The 16105-nt window shown below is 41.3% G+C and overlaps 2 protein-coding genes and 1 long non-coding RNA gene across 3 annotated transcripts in view; 2 read left to right on the top strand and 1 right to left on the bottom strand.

Annotated features, from left to right (window-relative positions):
• The window catches only part of LOC306997762, a 57099-nt gene extending 43400 nt beyond the window's left edge, over positions 1 to 13699 (bottom strand). The window contains exons 1-2 of the long non-coding RNA XR_013797444.1: positions 13561 to 13699; positions 12558 to 12669 (exon numbers count right to left, since the gene is read on the bottom strand). This is a non-coding gene — a long non-coding RNA (uncharacterized lncRNA). The remainder of the gene's footprint in view (positions 1 to 12557; positions 12670 to 13560) is intronic.
• LOC306997757 (uncharacterized protein) lies at positions 1066 to 3484 on the top strand. The gene is made up of 2 exons (XM_079611222.1): positions 1066 to 3292; positions 3345 to 3484. The coding sequence occupies exon 1, from the start codon at positions 1318 to 1320 to the stop codon at positions 3196 to 3198; it is 1881 nt and encodes a 626-aa protein (XP_079467348.1). The 5' UTR covers positions 1066 to 1317; the 3' UTR covers positions 3199 to 3292; positions 3345 to 3484.
• Positions 12153 to 15865, top strand: LOC306997759 (chymotrypsin B-like). Its single transcript, XM_079611223.1, has 7 exons — positions 12153 to 12258; positions 12376 to 12476; positions 12569 to 12654; positions 12759 to 12840; positions 13624 to 13804; positions 13924 to 14054; positions 14147 to 15865. Exons 1-7 carry the CDS (start codon positions 12213 to 12215, stop codon positions 14306 to 14308), a joined length of 789 nt encoding a protein of 262 aa, XP_079467349.1. The 5' UTR covers positions 12153 to 12212; the 3' UTR covers positions 14309 to 15865.
• Positions 15866 to 16105: the final 240 nt, after the last annotated feature.

Below are 16105 nucleotides of genomic sequence, written 5' to 3'. Positions count from 1 at the left end.
CGATTGTGCTTTACGTGTAGTGAGCGTGCCCACTGTCCAGTGCCCACAACCACTACACACTGCACGTTCCGCGGTTTCTGTAAAAACGAAACTAACGAACGGTCAGTCAGTACACAAACACAGTGTCCCCGGTGTTATAAATGTGCCCGCTACCAAGCGCCCACGTTTATTCACAAAAATAACGAGCCCCGTAGGGCTCGCCCCGCGTGCTCTCTCTCAACTCAGAGAGTCGAGCGCGCGGGGGACGCATACTGTGTTAAACATGTCCCCCGCCTCAGACGCCACGGCGTCCATGTTACAGCACACGGTTGCTCTCGTGTCGCCGCCATTTCGCGACCAGAGCCCAGATTACATTCAACCCCTAGTCACACGTGCAGATGCATGGGAAGGACTACCCGGGGTCTCAGAATGGGTGCTAGAGACTATAAAAAGAGGCTATTCGCTACAGTTTTATCGACGCCCTCCCCGTTTCACGGGAAAAGTCGAAACCACGGTAAAAACAGAAGTAGCACATCTACTTCGAGCCGAAATAGCGAAGCTATTGAGCAAAGGGGCCATAGAGCCTTTATCTCAAGCTCAGAGCGAAGGGGGTTTGTACAGCAGATATTTCCTGGTACCGAAGAAAGACGGGGTCTCAGACCCATTTTAGATCTAAGGCGTCTGAACAAAACGCTAACAAAGCGGAAGTTCAGAATGCTCACGACCAGAAGTATCCTCGCGCAAATTCGCCGAGGAGACTGGTTTATGGCAATAGATCTGAAAGACGCGTATTTTCACATACAAATTGCGTCACGTCACAGGCGATTTTTGAGATTCGCCTTCGAGGGCCGGGCATATCAGTACACAGTCCTGCCATTCGGCCTGTCTCTAGCACCTCGTACATTTACAGTGTGCATGGACGCGGCGCTGGCACCCCTGAGACTCCGGGGCGTTCGAATTCTGAACTATTTGGACGATTGGCTAATTCTGGCTCAATCGCCGTCAGAACTCGCTCAACCACAAGACACTAATACTCGATCACCTCGAGTGCTTAGGTCTGAGAGTCAATTGGGAGAAAAGTTCACTGTTTCCCAGTCAAAGGATCTCCTTTTTAGGACTGGATCTGAACTCACTGTCTATGACAGCACAGCTGTCATCACAGCGCAGGCGAAATACCCTGCAAATGGCGAAATCCTTCCTCAGCGGCCACATAGTGCCACTCAGGAGATTTCAGAAAATGCTGGGCCTCATGGCCTCAGCCTCAACAGTGCTGCAGTTGGGCCTGCTGCGCATGCGCCCACTACAGTTCTGGTTGAGAGCGCGCGTACCGCGCCGAGCATGGTTACACGGTCGTTATCGCCTCAAGGTCACTCAGGAATGCATTTCAGCCCTGACACCATGGAGAGCGTCAGACTGGTACCGGTCAGGTGTAAGCCTGGGGACTTCCTCGAGCCTGAAGGTGGTGTCCACGGACGCGTCCACCTCAGGCTGGGGAGCACTGCTCGACGGCAGACCGCTCTTTGGCCAGTGGGCAGAGCGAGCCAAACTACCGCACATAAACTGCCTGGAAATGATGGCAGTGGACTTTGCGCTGAGGCGCTTCTGTCCCCGGATAAAAGGACACCACGTCCTGGTCCGCTCGGACAACATGTCGGTAGTAGCCTACATAAACCGCCAGGGTGGCGTGAGATCCCGGAACCTATTCAGGTTAGCGGAACGCATACTGGTGTGGGCCCAGCACAACCTGCGCTCGTTAAGAGCAATGCACGTGCCAGGCCACTTGAACGTAGGCCCGGACAGACTCTCACGGAACAACGTTCCTACGGGAGAGTGGTCCCTACACACACAGACAGTGCGTCTGCTGTGGAAAACGTTCGGCAGAGCGGAAATAGACCTGTTTGCAAACCAGGAAAACGCTCACTGCCCAGAATTCTTTTCGAAGAGCGCGAACGCGCTGGCCAGAGTCTGGCCCCGCCGCCCGCTCTATGCTTTTCCTCCTGTCTCACTCCTGCCTCAAGTGCTGGAGCGTATCAAGGAGAGCGGATGCTCAGTACTGCTAGTTGCTCCATTCTGGACGAATCAGACCTGGTTCCCAGCTTTGATGCGACTGAAAAGTACTGCCCCGTGGCCGATTCCAGTGAGGAGAGACCTCCTCTCACAGGCCAAGGGCTCGATTCTGCATCCTCACCCCGAGCTTTGGTCCCTACACGTATGGGCCATAAACGGGTACCCGCTAACCTCCCAAGAGGAGTGTTAGACACGATCGAACAAGCTAGGGCTCCGTCTACTAGACGGCTCTACGCTTCCAAATGGTCGGTGTTCTCTGGATGGTGTTCAGATCAAGGTCTGTCACCACTTCAGTGTGGAGAACCGGAGATTCTCTCCTTCTTGCAAGAGCTATTGGATAAGGGAAGAACCCCATCCACGCTCAAAGTCTATGTGGCTGCCATATCAGCGTTCGTTAATCCAACGCTTGGCCGTTCACTAGGCAGGAACGACCTGGTGGTCCGCTTCCTGAGAGGCGCCAGGAGGTTAAACCCTCCAAGGCCTCCTTCAGTCCCCGTTTGGGACCTTTCTACAGTGTTGAACGCTATGAAAGGGGCCCCTTTCGAGCCTATTCACTCAGTTGACATGAAACACCTGTCTCTCAAGACCGTGTTTCTTTTGGCTCTCGCTTCAGTGAAGCGTGTGGGAGACTTGCAAGCGCTCTCAGTGAGAGCTTCTTGTATGGAGTTCGGGCCAAACGACTCTATAGTCGTATTGAAACCGAAGCATGGGTACGTGCCTAAGTCCCTCAACACACCGTTCAGGGCTCAGGTCATCTCCCTGTCGGCCCTGCCGGCCTCAGAGGACGGAAATAGCTCCCTTTGCCCGGTCAGGGCGTTAAGAGCTTACGTGTCCCGCTCCGCTGTTTTTCGACAGACGGAGCAGCTCTTTGTTTCGTTCAGCGGGCGCTCCAAGGGACGAGCCGCAACGAAACAGAGTCTGTCTCGATGGGTAGTGGACGCCATTGCGCTAGCCTACGCATCTAGAGGCTTGGAATGCCCTTTGGGCATCAGAGCACATTCCACGAGAGGCATGGCCTCTTCATGGGCTTGGTATAGCGGAATCTCGTTACAAGATATCTGTATGGCGGCAGGCTGGGCCTCCCCGTCTACATTTATTAGGTTCTATAACCTAGAGGTTCCTGCGTTGCAGGCTAAACTGCTCTCGGTCTAGAAGACTATGTGTAAGTGTTCCTGCCCCGCGCTGCGGCCCAGGTCACTTCAATGTTTAAAATGTATAAGTGTTCCTGCCCCGCGCTGCGGCCCAGGTCACTTCAATGTTAATATGTATAAGTGTTCCTGCCCCGCGCTGCGGCCCAGGTCACTTCAATGTTTAAGCATCACTCACTGACAATGTGTCCCATGAGCATGCTATTACCCCTCATATATATCTATATTACATATATATGCTATTATGCCTTAAGAGGCACTACTATAAGGGATGATGCTATTTTAGCCGCTCTCCCTATACTTCTTGGGGTAGGCGCTTGTATGACAGGGCGCGCGCGCCCTTAGGTGTCTGTGTCGATCCAAGAACACGCACGGCGGTTTGCATAGGGTTCCCTTAGCGTTCTTTCGACGCAGTACGAGAGAACTCTACGTAAGAGAACGTACTCGGTTACTAACGTAACCTCGGTTCTCTCTAGGAGAGGGAACGAGTACTGCGTCTCATGGCCGTGCGTGTCCACGCTGCGTCGCTTCATTGACGAAAATCGGCGTGTTAGACAGCTATGCTCGTATTTATAGGCCTAGGCCACGCCTGTTTGGGCGGGAGGTGACGCAGAAGGGCGCGAAGCGTCCTCATTGGTCAGCGTCTCTGGCCTCGCATAGGCTGTGCTTTTCTGGCAGAGCAGCCAATGGGTGAGCTGTATTGCTCCGCCTAGGTTGTATGCTTCAGAAAAGCGTTTTACAATATTACAAAATTAAGGATTAATTTTAGGCTTCAATCTCGACAAAGAAATATCTTTCCCGTAGCGTTCTTTCGACGCAGTACTCGTTCCCTCTCCTAGAGAGAACCGAGGTTACGTTAGTAACCGAGTACGTTTTGACTTCTGTCTGTTATCTCGTACCTGTTTCTGGATCTTCCTCTCAATAAAGCCTGCATTTGGATCACCACTGTCTGTTCCACGTGCAGTTTCATGACACACACAACTTAAAAAAGATATTTGAAATGAAAAAAAGAAATGGGTTGCATTTTACAGATAGGTGGCCATTGTCAATAGAACAAAATGCCTTTAAGGGGGTAAAATTAAATTTTGATTGTTTTGATTATCTGTCCATTTTGATATACAGAATGACCAGGAGCTGGAACATTATGACATTAAATAAAGATGTGTAAAGTTTGCCGTCTCCACTGGTGACAGAAACTCAATGATTTTCCAGCAAGCTGCAGTATTTTTAATTAAGATCCTTCCTTGAGAAACTTCCTTAAAATCTACAAAACCAAATCCTCCTTCTCAAAGTTAAACGTTTAAAGACGTGCAACAAAAAACTGCAACTAAACTCACTTTTAGCTGTACTCGTATTTTAAATTGAATGATCTTAAAGAGAAAGCACAATAATTAGGCTACTATTTTTTGTGCCATGTGGAAACAAACAATAGTTTTGTGAAGACTTACAAACTGTTCTTCACTGACTACGTTTACATGCAGCCAATAACCCGTTCAAAACCGGGATATTAGCTATAACCCGGTCGCGCACGGCCATGTAAACACCGGCAAAAACCCGGATGCTCATATCCCGGTTTTTAAAAACCGGGATATTATACCGTGCAGTATAGCGGAAGTAAACAAGTCGAGGTTAACATGGCAAGACGCAGCACAGCACCACACTTTTGGAGCGAGGAGGAGACCAATTTCTTTATATGTGTGGCACAGCTCCAGCTACATTTCCAATCTCTTGCTCAATTTCTCTCCTTCTATTAATGAAGACCACGAGGCACAGTAGTGTCAAGTGCTGCTGGTGGATCAGTACCAGCGCCAAAGCGCAAACAAAGACTATCGCTATCTGCTGCTGCTGTTGTTGTTGTCTTTGGATACAGGAAAAAGAATCGAAAATGACGCATTGCGTCTTAATGTTGTCCGTACGTCCAGACGCTAACCGTGCGTCGCCGTTTACATCGGGATATTGGCGACTGATTACACATTCCAGGAGTAACTCTCTCTGCTCACGCATGTAAACGGGTTATCCCGAATGTTTCAGAAACCCGAATAGTGACCTTAACCCGACCATAACCCGAATTTTAACAGCATGTAAACGTAGTCACTGTCATTCGTGTCCCATGTCAACAGTTGAAATTGCACATGTAGACAGACACAAACACACTCATCGCTGACTCGATCAAGTTAAAATATTTTATGCTCTTAAGCTAAACTATTATTAATAAAATAAAAAAGAGGCATAAGGAATACAAAATCAGCCATAAAGTGAACAAGATATCATGCACAACTAGACTGTAATTATACCAATGATTAACATTTAATACAATCTTTTACAAAATGATTTTTTTTTTTTTTTTATAGCCTGGCACTTCTGGCAACTCAAGAACTTTAAAAAAGGAAGTTTACCTTAGCAACAAATCAAGAGTAGAATCAGAGAATGTGTTTTGAATAAGATGAGCAGATTATCTTTTTTTTTTTTTTTTTTTTTTTTCATGCGTTTGAAACGAGATGAGCCAGATTATCTTGCTAGTTTTTTTTCATCATGTGTTTGAAACAAGTTGAGCCAGATTATCTTGCTGTTTTTTTTTTTCACGGTTCAGAGATATGGTGATTCTATAATGTTTAAACAGCAGTTTTCCTTTTTTCAAGCAGACATTTTGTCTTTCGCTTTCTCAGAAGTGCGTGATTGAATGAACCAAAGGCGTTTTTGCATGTTTCTCAGTGGTTATGTAAAATACCTTTCATATTCTATTGTGTTGATCATGAGGAAGTTTGATTATCTTTCCCGCTACTGTGTACAAACTGAAGTCAATACTTTATAATGTATACATAATAATGTTGACAACATTACAATCCAAATAAAGCCTAAATGGCTAGAATTTAATTCAGCTTGAATCAAAATGAGTTTCACAAATCTGAATTCTAATAAAACACTTAAATTGCATTTAATAATTAGTGCTAAATTTCATTACATCATCAGTCCACATACTGTGACTCTTACTGACTAAGTAAAGCAAGCCGGCTTTATCTTCCAGTAATAAACCCTGTATGACTAAGTATAACCAATATAAGTATAATATAAATATAACAAGTGGACAAAGAGACGATAGATGTGGTGCATATAAAAGTGGTCAGTAAAAAATGCCAAGGCTATAAATGCAACTTGCCAAAAAACATTTTTAAAAATAAATAAATTAATAAACAAACATACCAATAAACAAGGAAATGAAAAGTAATAAATTAAAATAAACTAAAAACCAATCAAACAAATTGCCAGTACTGTTTTAAAAGTATTTAACAAACTTTATTTTTATTTTTTATTAATGGAGAGTTTACTGTAATATAATGCTAAAAGTAAATGTAAGTGATGTTGCAGAAAAACACACAGTTGCACAACACTCAGTCCAGTAACTGTGATGTCAACTTATTCGACCGGTTGATTAACATTAAAGGACAAGTTCGGTATTTTACACTTAAAGCCCTGTTTACAGATCGTATCTGATGAAATATAACGGTTAAGATAAAAATTTGGACACATGCTGCTGTCCTGAGAATTTTAGGTTTATTTAGCTTTTGTGGACCTATTTTGCCAAACGCGTCACACCCGTGATTCTTCCGTTGAGAGCTTGAATAATAGAGTTGGTGGCGATAATGCACCTTTGCCAATTGCAAGCAAACCACGGGCATATACACAGAAGAAGCAGAAGATCGCTGTCATCATTGAAAGCATTACAAACAGACAGCTAATAATGTGGCGAATTTGTGCAGTTCCGAATTGCGGGAAGATTCGTGCATGGCAAAAGGAACACCACCAAGTGCCTGTAAGCTTTGAGACAGCAGCAGCTTCGGCAATAGGCCACTGGACTCCGTTGTCAACTGCCGTTCAAACTCTGCCTTTCTTTGCAGAAATTCCTCCTCTGAATATTCAGGCTCAAACCTATAACCCTGTCCATCAAAATCGATCTCAAAACCGTCATCCTCCCATATAAATCTCTCGGAATCCATTTCTAAGTTGACACCGATAGCTTCGATCTTGTAAAAATGTTTAGATAGCTTAGCCTACGATACCGCGTCCGCGACTGCATAAGACTACAAAAAGCATACAAACAACCCCATTTCCGTTTCCCGCGGCGGAGTAATACCGTAACGTTACCTCACACAGCGAATCCAATACAACTTAATGGAGTTGGACAAAAACTACGATAAAACCTGTTGGAATGCATCTTTTTCAGCGATTTTTGAGTGCACATACCAGTGAACACCCCTGACCACTCGGTGAGTTTCACGTCTTTGTAAACGAAAGTTTAATGTGTTTTAGGAAGGAATCTTCCAGTGCACATAGACAACCATTGTGGGGGTGTGGGGGGGAAGCGAACTAAACCTAAAATTCTCGGGACAGGAGCATGTGTCCAAATTTTAATCTGAACCGTTCTATTTCATCAGATACGATCTGTAAACAGGGCTTTAAGTGTAAAATACCGAACTTACCCTTTAAGAATGTTTAGTTTTACATTCCCTCAGCTCTAATAGTGTTACTTAGCCTAATCAGTCAATATCACTCTGTTCCTCTTCAGCATCACTGGCTTTAATGACTTGACAGGTTGATTAAGGAATTTGCAACAGGTCTAAAACTTAATGGTAAAGCCACTAATTTACTGTGAGCATTCAGAAATAAATATTTTAATCTTCACTTCATTCAGAAACACTTTACATAATACATATAATAACCAAAACGGTAACACTTTTTTTTGATGGTCCCTTTTGAACATTCTGTTAACTATAAGTAACTGTGCAACTACATGTCAACTAACTCTCATTAGAGTATTAGTAAACTGTCTGCTTAATATCTGCAAACTCTTTGTGATGCTCCTCCAACAGACACTCTACTGACTATAAGTTCCTTTGCAATACATGCCAACTTATTCTAACCCTAACCCTACCAGTCTACTAATGCTCTACTAACACTCTAATGATATTTAGTAGACATAAAGGGGCAATGTTACCTATATACAACAGAATGTGTTAAAGGGACCATCCAAATAAAGTTAAACCAATAAAACCTCACAACAGGCAAATCAAAAACTCTTTCCCGTCAGAAACATTTCATAACCTACAATGACAGAGAATGTATGATGCTTTTTAAAGCTATAGAAATAAGTCACACCTTCAGAAGTTGCAGATTGTCTCCAGCGATAACAGATCTCAACATTTCTCAGCTGTGAGGTCATTTGAGCTGCTGGGATGGACCTCGTTCACGGATACTTGGTACAAAAAATGGTAAATCTTTATTAAATAATTAATTTAGTTAAAATGTCTCACTCGATCGAGCAATCATGAAAAGGATCAACCAGAACAAACCACTGGCACGGTGAAATAAATTTATCAGAAATGAAAAAATAAACAAACAAAACAACCCAAGAGCTGGGGCTTACCAATCGTGAGGCAGGCTAGATGCCGGGCTTCAATGATGCCTATACTAGTAAGTACCCACACGTGCACCAAACCACACTCACACACTAAATAAATTCACTGGAAATCCACACCACTTTGGGAATAGGGCTATTTCCATACAGGATCGACAAGTCTGCCTTCCTCAGGCCCCCAGCTCCAGAAAAAAAGGAAGAAAGACAACAAAATTTAAGAAAATACAGCATTCACCAACCAAAGGTCAAGAAAATTAGACAGAAGTATTGAATGTAAAACAAAACAAAATGAATCAATACAAAACAAAAATAATAAATGCAAAGGCAAATGAAAAACAAAACTGGTAAATGCACAAGAAACAAGGCAAAACAAACTGGTAAATGCAAAAGAAAAAATACTAAATGCAAAAGCAAATGAAAAACAAAACTAAATGAAAACAAAACAGCAGTGTTGGAGCTGCACACCACGCTGTAGACCATGCTACAAGCCAGGCAAACCCGGACGCGGTATAAATGGCATGCTCACAGAGTGGTTAAAACACCAGGATACGGATACATACGGATCACGGCATCCATCCAGCAACCAAACCTTTATGGTAATATGGTTCACATATAGACAGCAGCAGTCGCCCAAAGAGGCACCATAAAACAAATAGCCCGCAATTCCCCGATGCAGAGAACGCTCGGCAACAAATGGTGATCGAGCATACACGGGTGCAGCAAGCGCCCAAACAAGTGCCAGTCTCACGTAGGGGCCCTCGTGCAAAACAGCGTGGATCCGGAAATGCGATCAGCTGAGTATGACGCAACACCTGCTTGCCTTACCTCAAGCCTTTATATACGCTCCCCTAACCAGAACTTGATAACAAATGGTTACCTAGGGGGCTTGGTCGGAAAGACAGCCACAAACCAACGCAACAACTGCATTTCACCACATTCGCATGAAAAGCTAGATACTAACTTCCGAACAAGTCAGTATTATCAGATGTTCTCATCTGTACAGATCAACTATTTGCCAAAGGTAATGAAATGCACATAAATATAGATACGGACAGCAACAAAAAAATCTTTCTGATCACATGATCACGTTGAAAATCTTCTTTGGTATTCACTTTTGTAAACATGCCAAGATGACACAGATCAATCTGTTTAATCCTCTATCCATGGTTCTGAAACCTGTGTGATGTCATGAATCAGAAGCTGAAGAGACCCAGATACAAACTGGAGAGAAACTTGTTGAAAATCTTCCATTAGAATATGACAAACATTGATGTTCCATATGATTCAGACAATCACTCAAATTTAAGTCATAGCACAAGTATAATAATTCTGATTGCTCACAGATTTAGATGAACTTTTAGCTCTACTTTTATGGCTGTCTGTTAGTCTACTGTAAGTGGATGACTTAGTAATACTCTGTTGTTTTTCAGATTTATAAAATTAGCTTATGAACACAACTTAAAAAAAATATTTGAAATGAAAACAAATAAAGGGGGGGGGGGGTGCATTTTACAGTTAAGTGGCCATTGTCAATAGAACAAAATGCCTTTGGGGGAAAATTACATTTTGATTGTTTTTGATTATTTCTGTTTAAAACCAAACTGTCCATTTCGATGTACAGAATGAGCAGGAGCTGGAACATTATGACATTAAATAAAGATGTGTAAAGTTTGGTGTCTCCACTGGTGACAGAAACTCAATGATTTTCCAGCAAGCTGCAGTGTCTTTAATTAAGATCCTTCCTTGAGAAACTTCCTTAAAACCCACAAAACCAAATCCTCCTTCTCAAAGCTAAACGTTTAAAGACGTGCAACAATGTGAGGACATCATTGTTGTCTTGCATTGTTGTCACAGAACATTTGTGAATATCTGAGATGTAAATGATGATAAAAACTGCAACTAAACTCACTTTTAGCTGTACTCGTATTTTAAATTGAATGATCTTAAAGAGAAAGCACAATAATTAGTCTACTATGTTTTGTGCCATGTGGAATCAAACAATAGTTTTGTGAAGACTTGCAAACTGTTCTTCACTGTCATTCATGTCCCATGTCAACAGTTGAAATTGCACATGTAGACAGACACAAACACACTCATCGCTGACTCGATCAAGTTAATAATAGTTTAGCTTGAGAGCATAACATATTTTAATAAAATAAAGAGGCATAAGGAATACAAAACCAGCCATAAAGTGAACAAGATATCATACACAACTCGACTGTGTATGTACAGTAATTATACCAATCATTAATATTTAATACAATCTTTTACAAAATAATCCCTTTTTTTTTTTTATAGCCTGGCACTTCTGGCAACTCAATAATGTTAAAAAAGGAAGTTTACATTAGCAACAAATCAAGAGTAGAATCAGAACATGTGTTTTGAATGAGATGAGCAGATTTTTTTTTCATCATGTGTTTGAAACAAGTTGAGCCAGATTATCTTGCTGTTTTTTTTTTCACGGTTCAGAGATATGGTGATTCTATAAATGTTTAAACAGCAGTTTTCCTTTTTTTAAGCAGACATTTTTTCTTTCGCTTTCTCAGAAGTGCGTGATTGAATGAACAAAAGGCGTTTTTGCATGTTTCTCGGTGGTTATGTAACATATCTTTCATATTCTATTGTGTTGATCATGAGGAAGTTTGATTATCTTTCCCGCTACTGTGTACAAACTGAAGTCAATACTTTATAATGGATACATAATAATGTTGACAACATTACAATCCAAATGGCTAGAATTTAATTAAGCTTGAATCAAAATGAGTTTCACAAATCTGAATTCTAATAAAACACTTAAATTGCATTTAATAATTAGTGCTAAATTTCATTACATCATCAGTCCACATACTGTGAGTCTTACTGACCAAGTAAAGCAAGCCGGCTTTATCTTCCAGTAATAAACACTGTATGACTAAGTATAACCAATATAAGTATAATATAAATATAACAAGTGGACAGAGAGCCGATAGATGTGGTGCATATAAAAGTGGTCAGTAAAAAATGCCAAGGCTATAAATGCAACTTGCCAAAAACCATTTTTAAAAATAAATAAACAAACAAACATACCAATAAACAAGGAAATGAAAAGTAATAAATTAAAGTAAACTAAAAACAAAACCAATCAAACAAATTGCCAGTACTTAGTCACTCAACATCACTATCTTCCTCTTCAGCATCACTGGCTTTAATGACTTGACAGGTTGATTGAGGAATTTGCAACAGGTCAAAAACTTAATGGTAAAACCACTAATTTACTGTGAATATTCAGAAATATATGTTTTTAGTCTTCACTTCATTCAGAAACAATTTACATTTAATAAATAAAACCTCACAACAGGCAAATCTAAAACTCTTTCCCATCAGAAATATTGCATAACCTACAATGACAGAGAATGTATGATGCTTTTCAAAGCTATAGAAAAAAGTCACACCTTCAGAAGTTGCAGATTGTCTCCAGCGATAACAGATCTCAACATTCCTCAGCTGTGAGGTCATTTGAGCTGCTGGGATGGACCTTGATCACGTCCCACATTTAATAGATGATATAAAAGTGAGAGTGAGCACCTACAGGTACAACAGTGAGACATCACAAACTCATCGACATCATGATCTTCACCATCACCTGCCTTGCCCTGGTGGCCTCTGCTCTGGGTAAGTGTCTTCTTTAGAAGTTTGCTGGAAAAGGTAAGGGTGAATATATATATTTACAAAATGCAAAACCTACACAAAGAGCTTCATGTGTCATGACCTTCTGTTCTTTGTCTACAGGTTGTGGAGTGCCAGCTATAAGGCCACAGACGATTGGCAGCAGGATTGTGAATGGAACGAATGCCATCTCTGGTTCTTGGCCCTGGCAGGTTTCTCTCCAGGTAACTGTGTATTGGTCGACTTTTATCCTGCATTTGCCTGATTTGGTCAAAGAGTAAATGTCATGTTTTCAATGCTTTTACCTCTGAAACAGTACCCCAACGGATTCCACTTCTGCGGTGGATCCCTGATCAACCAGAACTGGGTTCTCACTGCTGCTCACTGCGGTGTCGTGTTCGTGTAAGAGTCTTCAATCTGACAAACGTCACAAACAGAAGTGCTTTACATATGCTGTTTATCTTTCCTTTTTACAGTTAGTTTTGTCTTTACTTCTCTCTTTTTAGGGTCGGCTATCATCGTGTCATTCTTGGAGAACATGATCGTGGCTCCAATGTTGAACCCATCCAGATCAGACAAGTTTCCAGGGTAAAGATGTTGATTTCAGCGAAGAATATCAAAATTAGAGATCAACTCATACTATTTATTTCAGTGTTCAAGAACTGAATGCTTTTTAATTGTTGGTTCATTTCTGCTTTTTCACACAACTGAATTGAACTGAATCAACACTGAATTGACTTGAGCCGAATAATGACACTATTGTGTTTTTAGAGCTGCTTTACAGCAGAATTTGAATATTTCTTATATTTGGTAAATTTTGCATCATTGATTCTGTTATTTTCCTGTTTAATACCGTGATCAATATTGTATACAGTGCTATATAAATAAAGGTGACTTCACTTGACAATAATAAAACAAGAGATCACTGGACTGAACAATCAAGAAAATACAAATAATAAGCATTATAAATATTCATTATGAATCCATTATTATCATTTTAATTTACTTGAAAGTTTATCCAAAAATTACGTTTTTTTTACCTGTTAAATTTAATTAAGTGGAAAAATAGGTATTAGTCAAATTATCTCTAGATTAACTTGTGGTCAGTGTCTGTCAGCTTTAAAGTGTAGTTTACTCCTAAAAAATAAACAAATAGATTTACAGAATCAAAATTGAGCATAGGAAAGAAAACATCTGTACCATATTCTCAAATGAACATTAGTGCTGAAGGTAAAAGGGAAAACATGCATGAAAGGCTTAAAACGACAAGAAGAAATAAAACATGCTTACATGTATATCTTAGATTACCTTCCATAAAGTCAGCTTCCACTAGTAACCGTCCATCTTTTTCTCTCCTTTCTGTCTGTGCAGGTCATCAACCATCCGCTCTACAGCAGCTCGACCATCAACAATGACGTTGCGTTGCTGAAACTTGCGTCTCCAGTTGTCTTCACTCCCCGTATCTCTCCTGTATGTCTGCCTCCATCAACCATCAACATCCTCCCTGGAACTCGCTGCTTCACCACTGGATGGGGCGTAACTGCCACCACATGTAAGTTAGACAGAGACCTGTTAGACAAAGACAAATGACAAAATTTACTCTTGTATATTACTTGTTTTGTTTTTTTCTACTTGACTCTGAACAGTCTGTCTGATGTTTTCTTTTTTCAGCGAGTCCTCTAATCCTGCAGCAAACAGGTCTGCCCATCACGAGTCCTGCTGTGTGCAGACAGATCTGGGGTCAGAGCAGAATCACTGATGCCATGATCTGTGCTGGAGCCGCTGGATCCTCATCTTGCATGGTACGTGAAGACAGATCCAGACAAACACATTACATTAACGTTGCTGCTGTTTCGATTTCAAATGTGTGTTTGTGTCTGTGTGATTCCCACAGGGTGATTCTGGTGGTCCTCTGGTGTGTGAGCGTTCAGGGGTCTGGACTCTGGTGGGGTCTGTGTCCTGGGGCCTCCGCACTTGTGACACCCGTTTCCCAGTAGTCTACGCCCGTATCTCCCCACAGCGCACCTGGATCGACAGGACTATCGCTTCCAACTAGAGCGCCAGTCTGAGCATTTACCCTTCAAAGGAGGCAAAAGCAGAGTTTAATCATTAATCTGTATCAGTTGGTCCTTGTTGATGATCTTTTTGTTCATGACCTTTGGACTTGTGTCAGTCTGGGCTCCCGTGACCTGCCTGTTGAGTTTAATGTTTTGTTTTTGGTTCATGTTACATTTACGGTTTTAAACAGATAATGACAATTTCTGGTAATGAAATAATGAAAATAAAATTAACTGAATACAATACAATAAATTAAGTGTGATCATTTATCTGAACTTAAAACATAAGTTACCATAATCCACATAAGGTACAGCAAACAAAATTAAATATAAAATATTTTCCTTAAAAATGTAAGTACTTTTAAAATATACATTTAAATTGTAATTTAAAAAACTGTTTTCAACTTGCACAGTAACAAATGAAAGACAAAAGTGTTCCAATATTTAACAACAGTGTGTGGCAACACGGAGGTGTTAGGTGTGCACTCAATTATTCTACTGATTCCACAAGCAACAACTACACCACCCGGGATTAAAGGATAATTCCGGTATTTAACACCTTGAGTCTATATTGTAGTTTGTTTTGGATGAACAAGAGTGGTGGACAACATTTTTTTGACAATGGTTCCTCTCTCGAGTTTTTGACTATATAAGAATTGGCCATGGACCCATTTAACATTGGAGTCAATGGGCATGTCCGAAAATGTCATTAAAACAACCTTTAACATTAGTTTTCAAAACTGTGCAACTCACCGAGTGTCAGGGATCAATCAAGCTCGTTTCAAAACACCACTCAAAGATCACTCTCTCCAGAATACTAATTTCAGACACCTGTTAATCATGAATCAACTCATCAGCCTACTCATAAAACACTCACTGCTATTTCAGTCTTTGTCAAGCCTCCAACAGGAACAGATCATGATCCATTGTCTCCTGAGCTTTTGATGCATCCAGATTCCGAGACGTAACGTATACTCACCTGTGAAACTCTAACCTCTGTGTCATTGTTCTGCTGTCTTCAGAAATCTGGTTCAATTCCATGGTGCCTGTGATCTGGTACTCTCCTGAGTTTCCAGTATTTCCTCAGAGTTTGCTTGCTATCGACTGCATCTAAAAGAGAAAGGACAAGTATTAATGACCTGTGACGACTTATCAACAAATCTGAAGTTAACATGCTTACCTGCAATCTGCCCCGCACTGCGTGATCTTCACAGTGATTACTCACCTTGCACCCTTGTCAACTTAAATAAAGCTGTGTTTGGATTCACTTACCTCTGTCTCTGTGCCTGAATCCTGACACTGAGTGATTAGTGATGTTAGTTGATGTTCCAGAAACAAAAAGTGTTGCGAAATACAGTTTCTGTCGTGTTTTATTCGTCATTTTGTAAAATCCCATTGAATTCTGTTGAAGGACTGAGTGCTCGTTAATATAAATGCGCTAACGGAAGTGGTCGGGAGTGTGCTAACGCTTCAGATTCAAATATTGAGCGGAAGTTACACGGTTGTGAAGTGTCTGAAAAAATAGTTCCACTATAGCAAAATAAACGGATTGGAATCATATATAGAGTGCCGAAGTTATGACGTCACTTTGTAGGCCAACCCGGAAGTTAGAGGCGAATGGGTTCCCTCGATTGAAAAGCTATGCATTTTCCCCATAGACTTTTGGAAAATCGCCAAAAATAAGATCTGTGTTCAACAAAGAGTTGACCCTAACACGTTTTGTCTATCAAGATAATCTTTACAAGTTAATCCAAAATGTATACATTTTGAAAGCCTCAATAAAGCAGTCAGATATA

The sequence above is a fragment of the Phoxinus phoxinus genome (genome assembly GCF_949152265.1).
Source record: "Phoxinus phoxinus genome assembly, chromosome: 4".
Lineage (NCBI taxonomy): Eukaryota > Metazoa > Chordata > Actinopteri > Cypriniformes > Leuciscidae > Phoxinus > Phoxinus phoxinus.
Note: the sequence above shows the minus strand (reverse complement) of the source record. Positions and strands in the feature narration are given on the sequence as shown.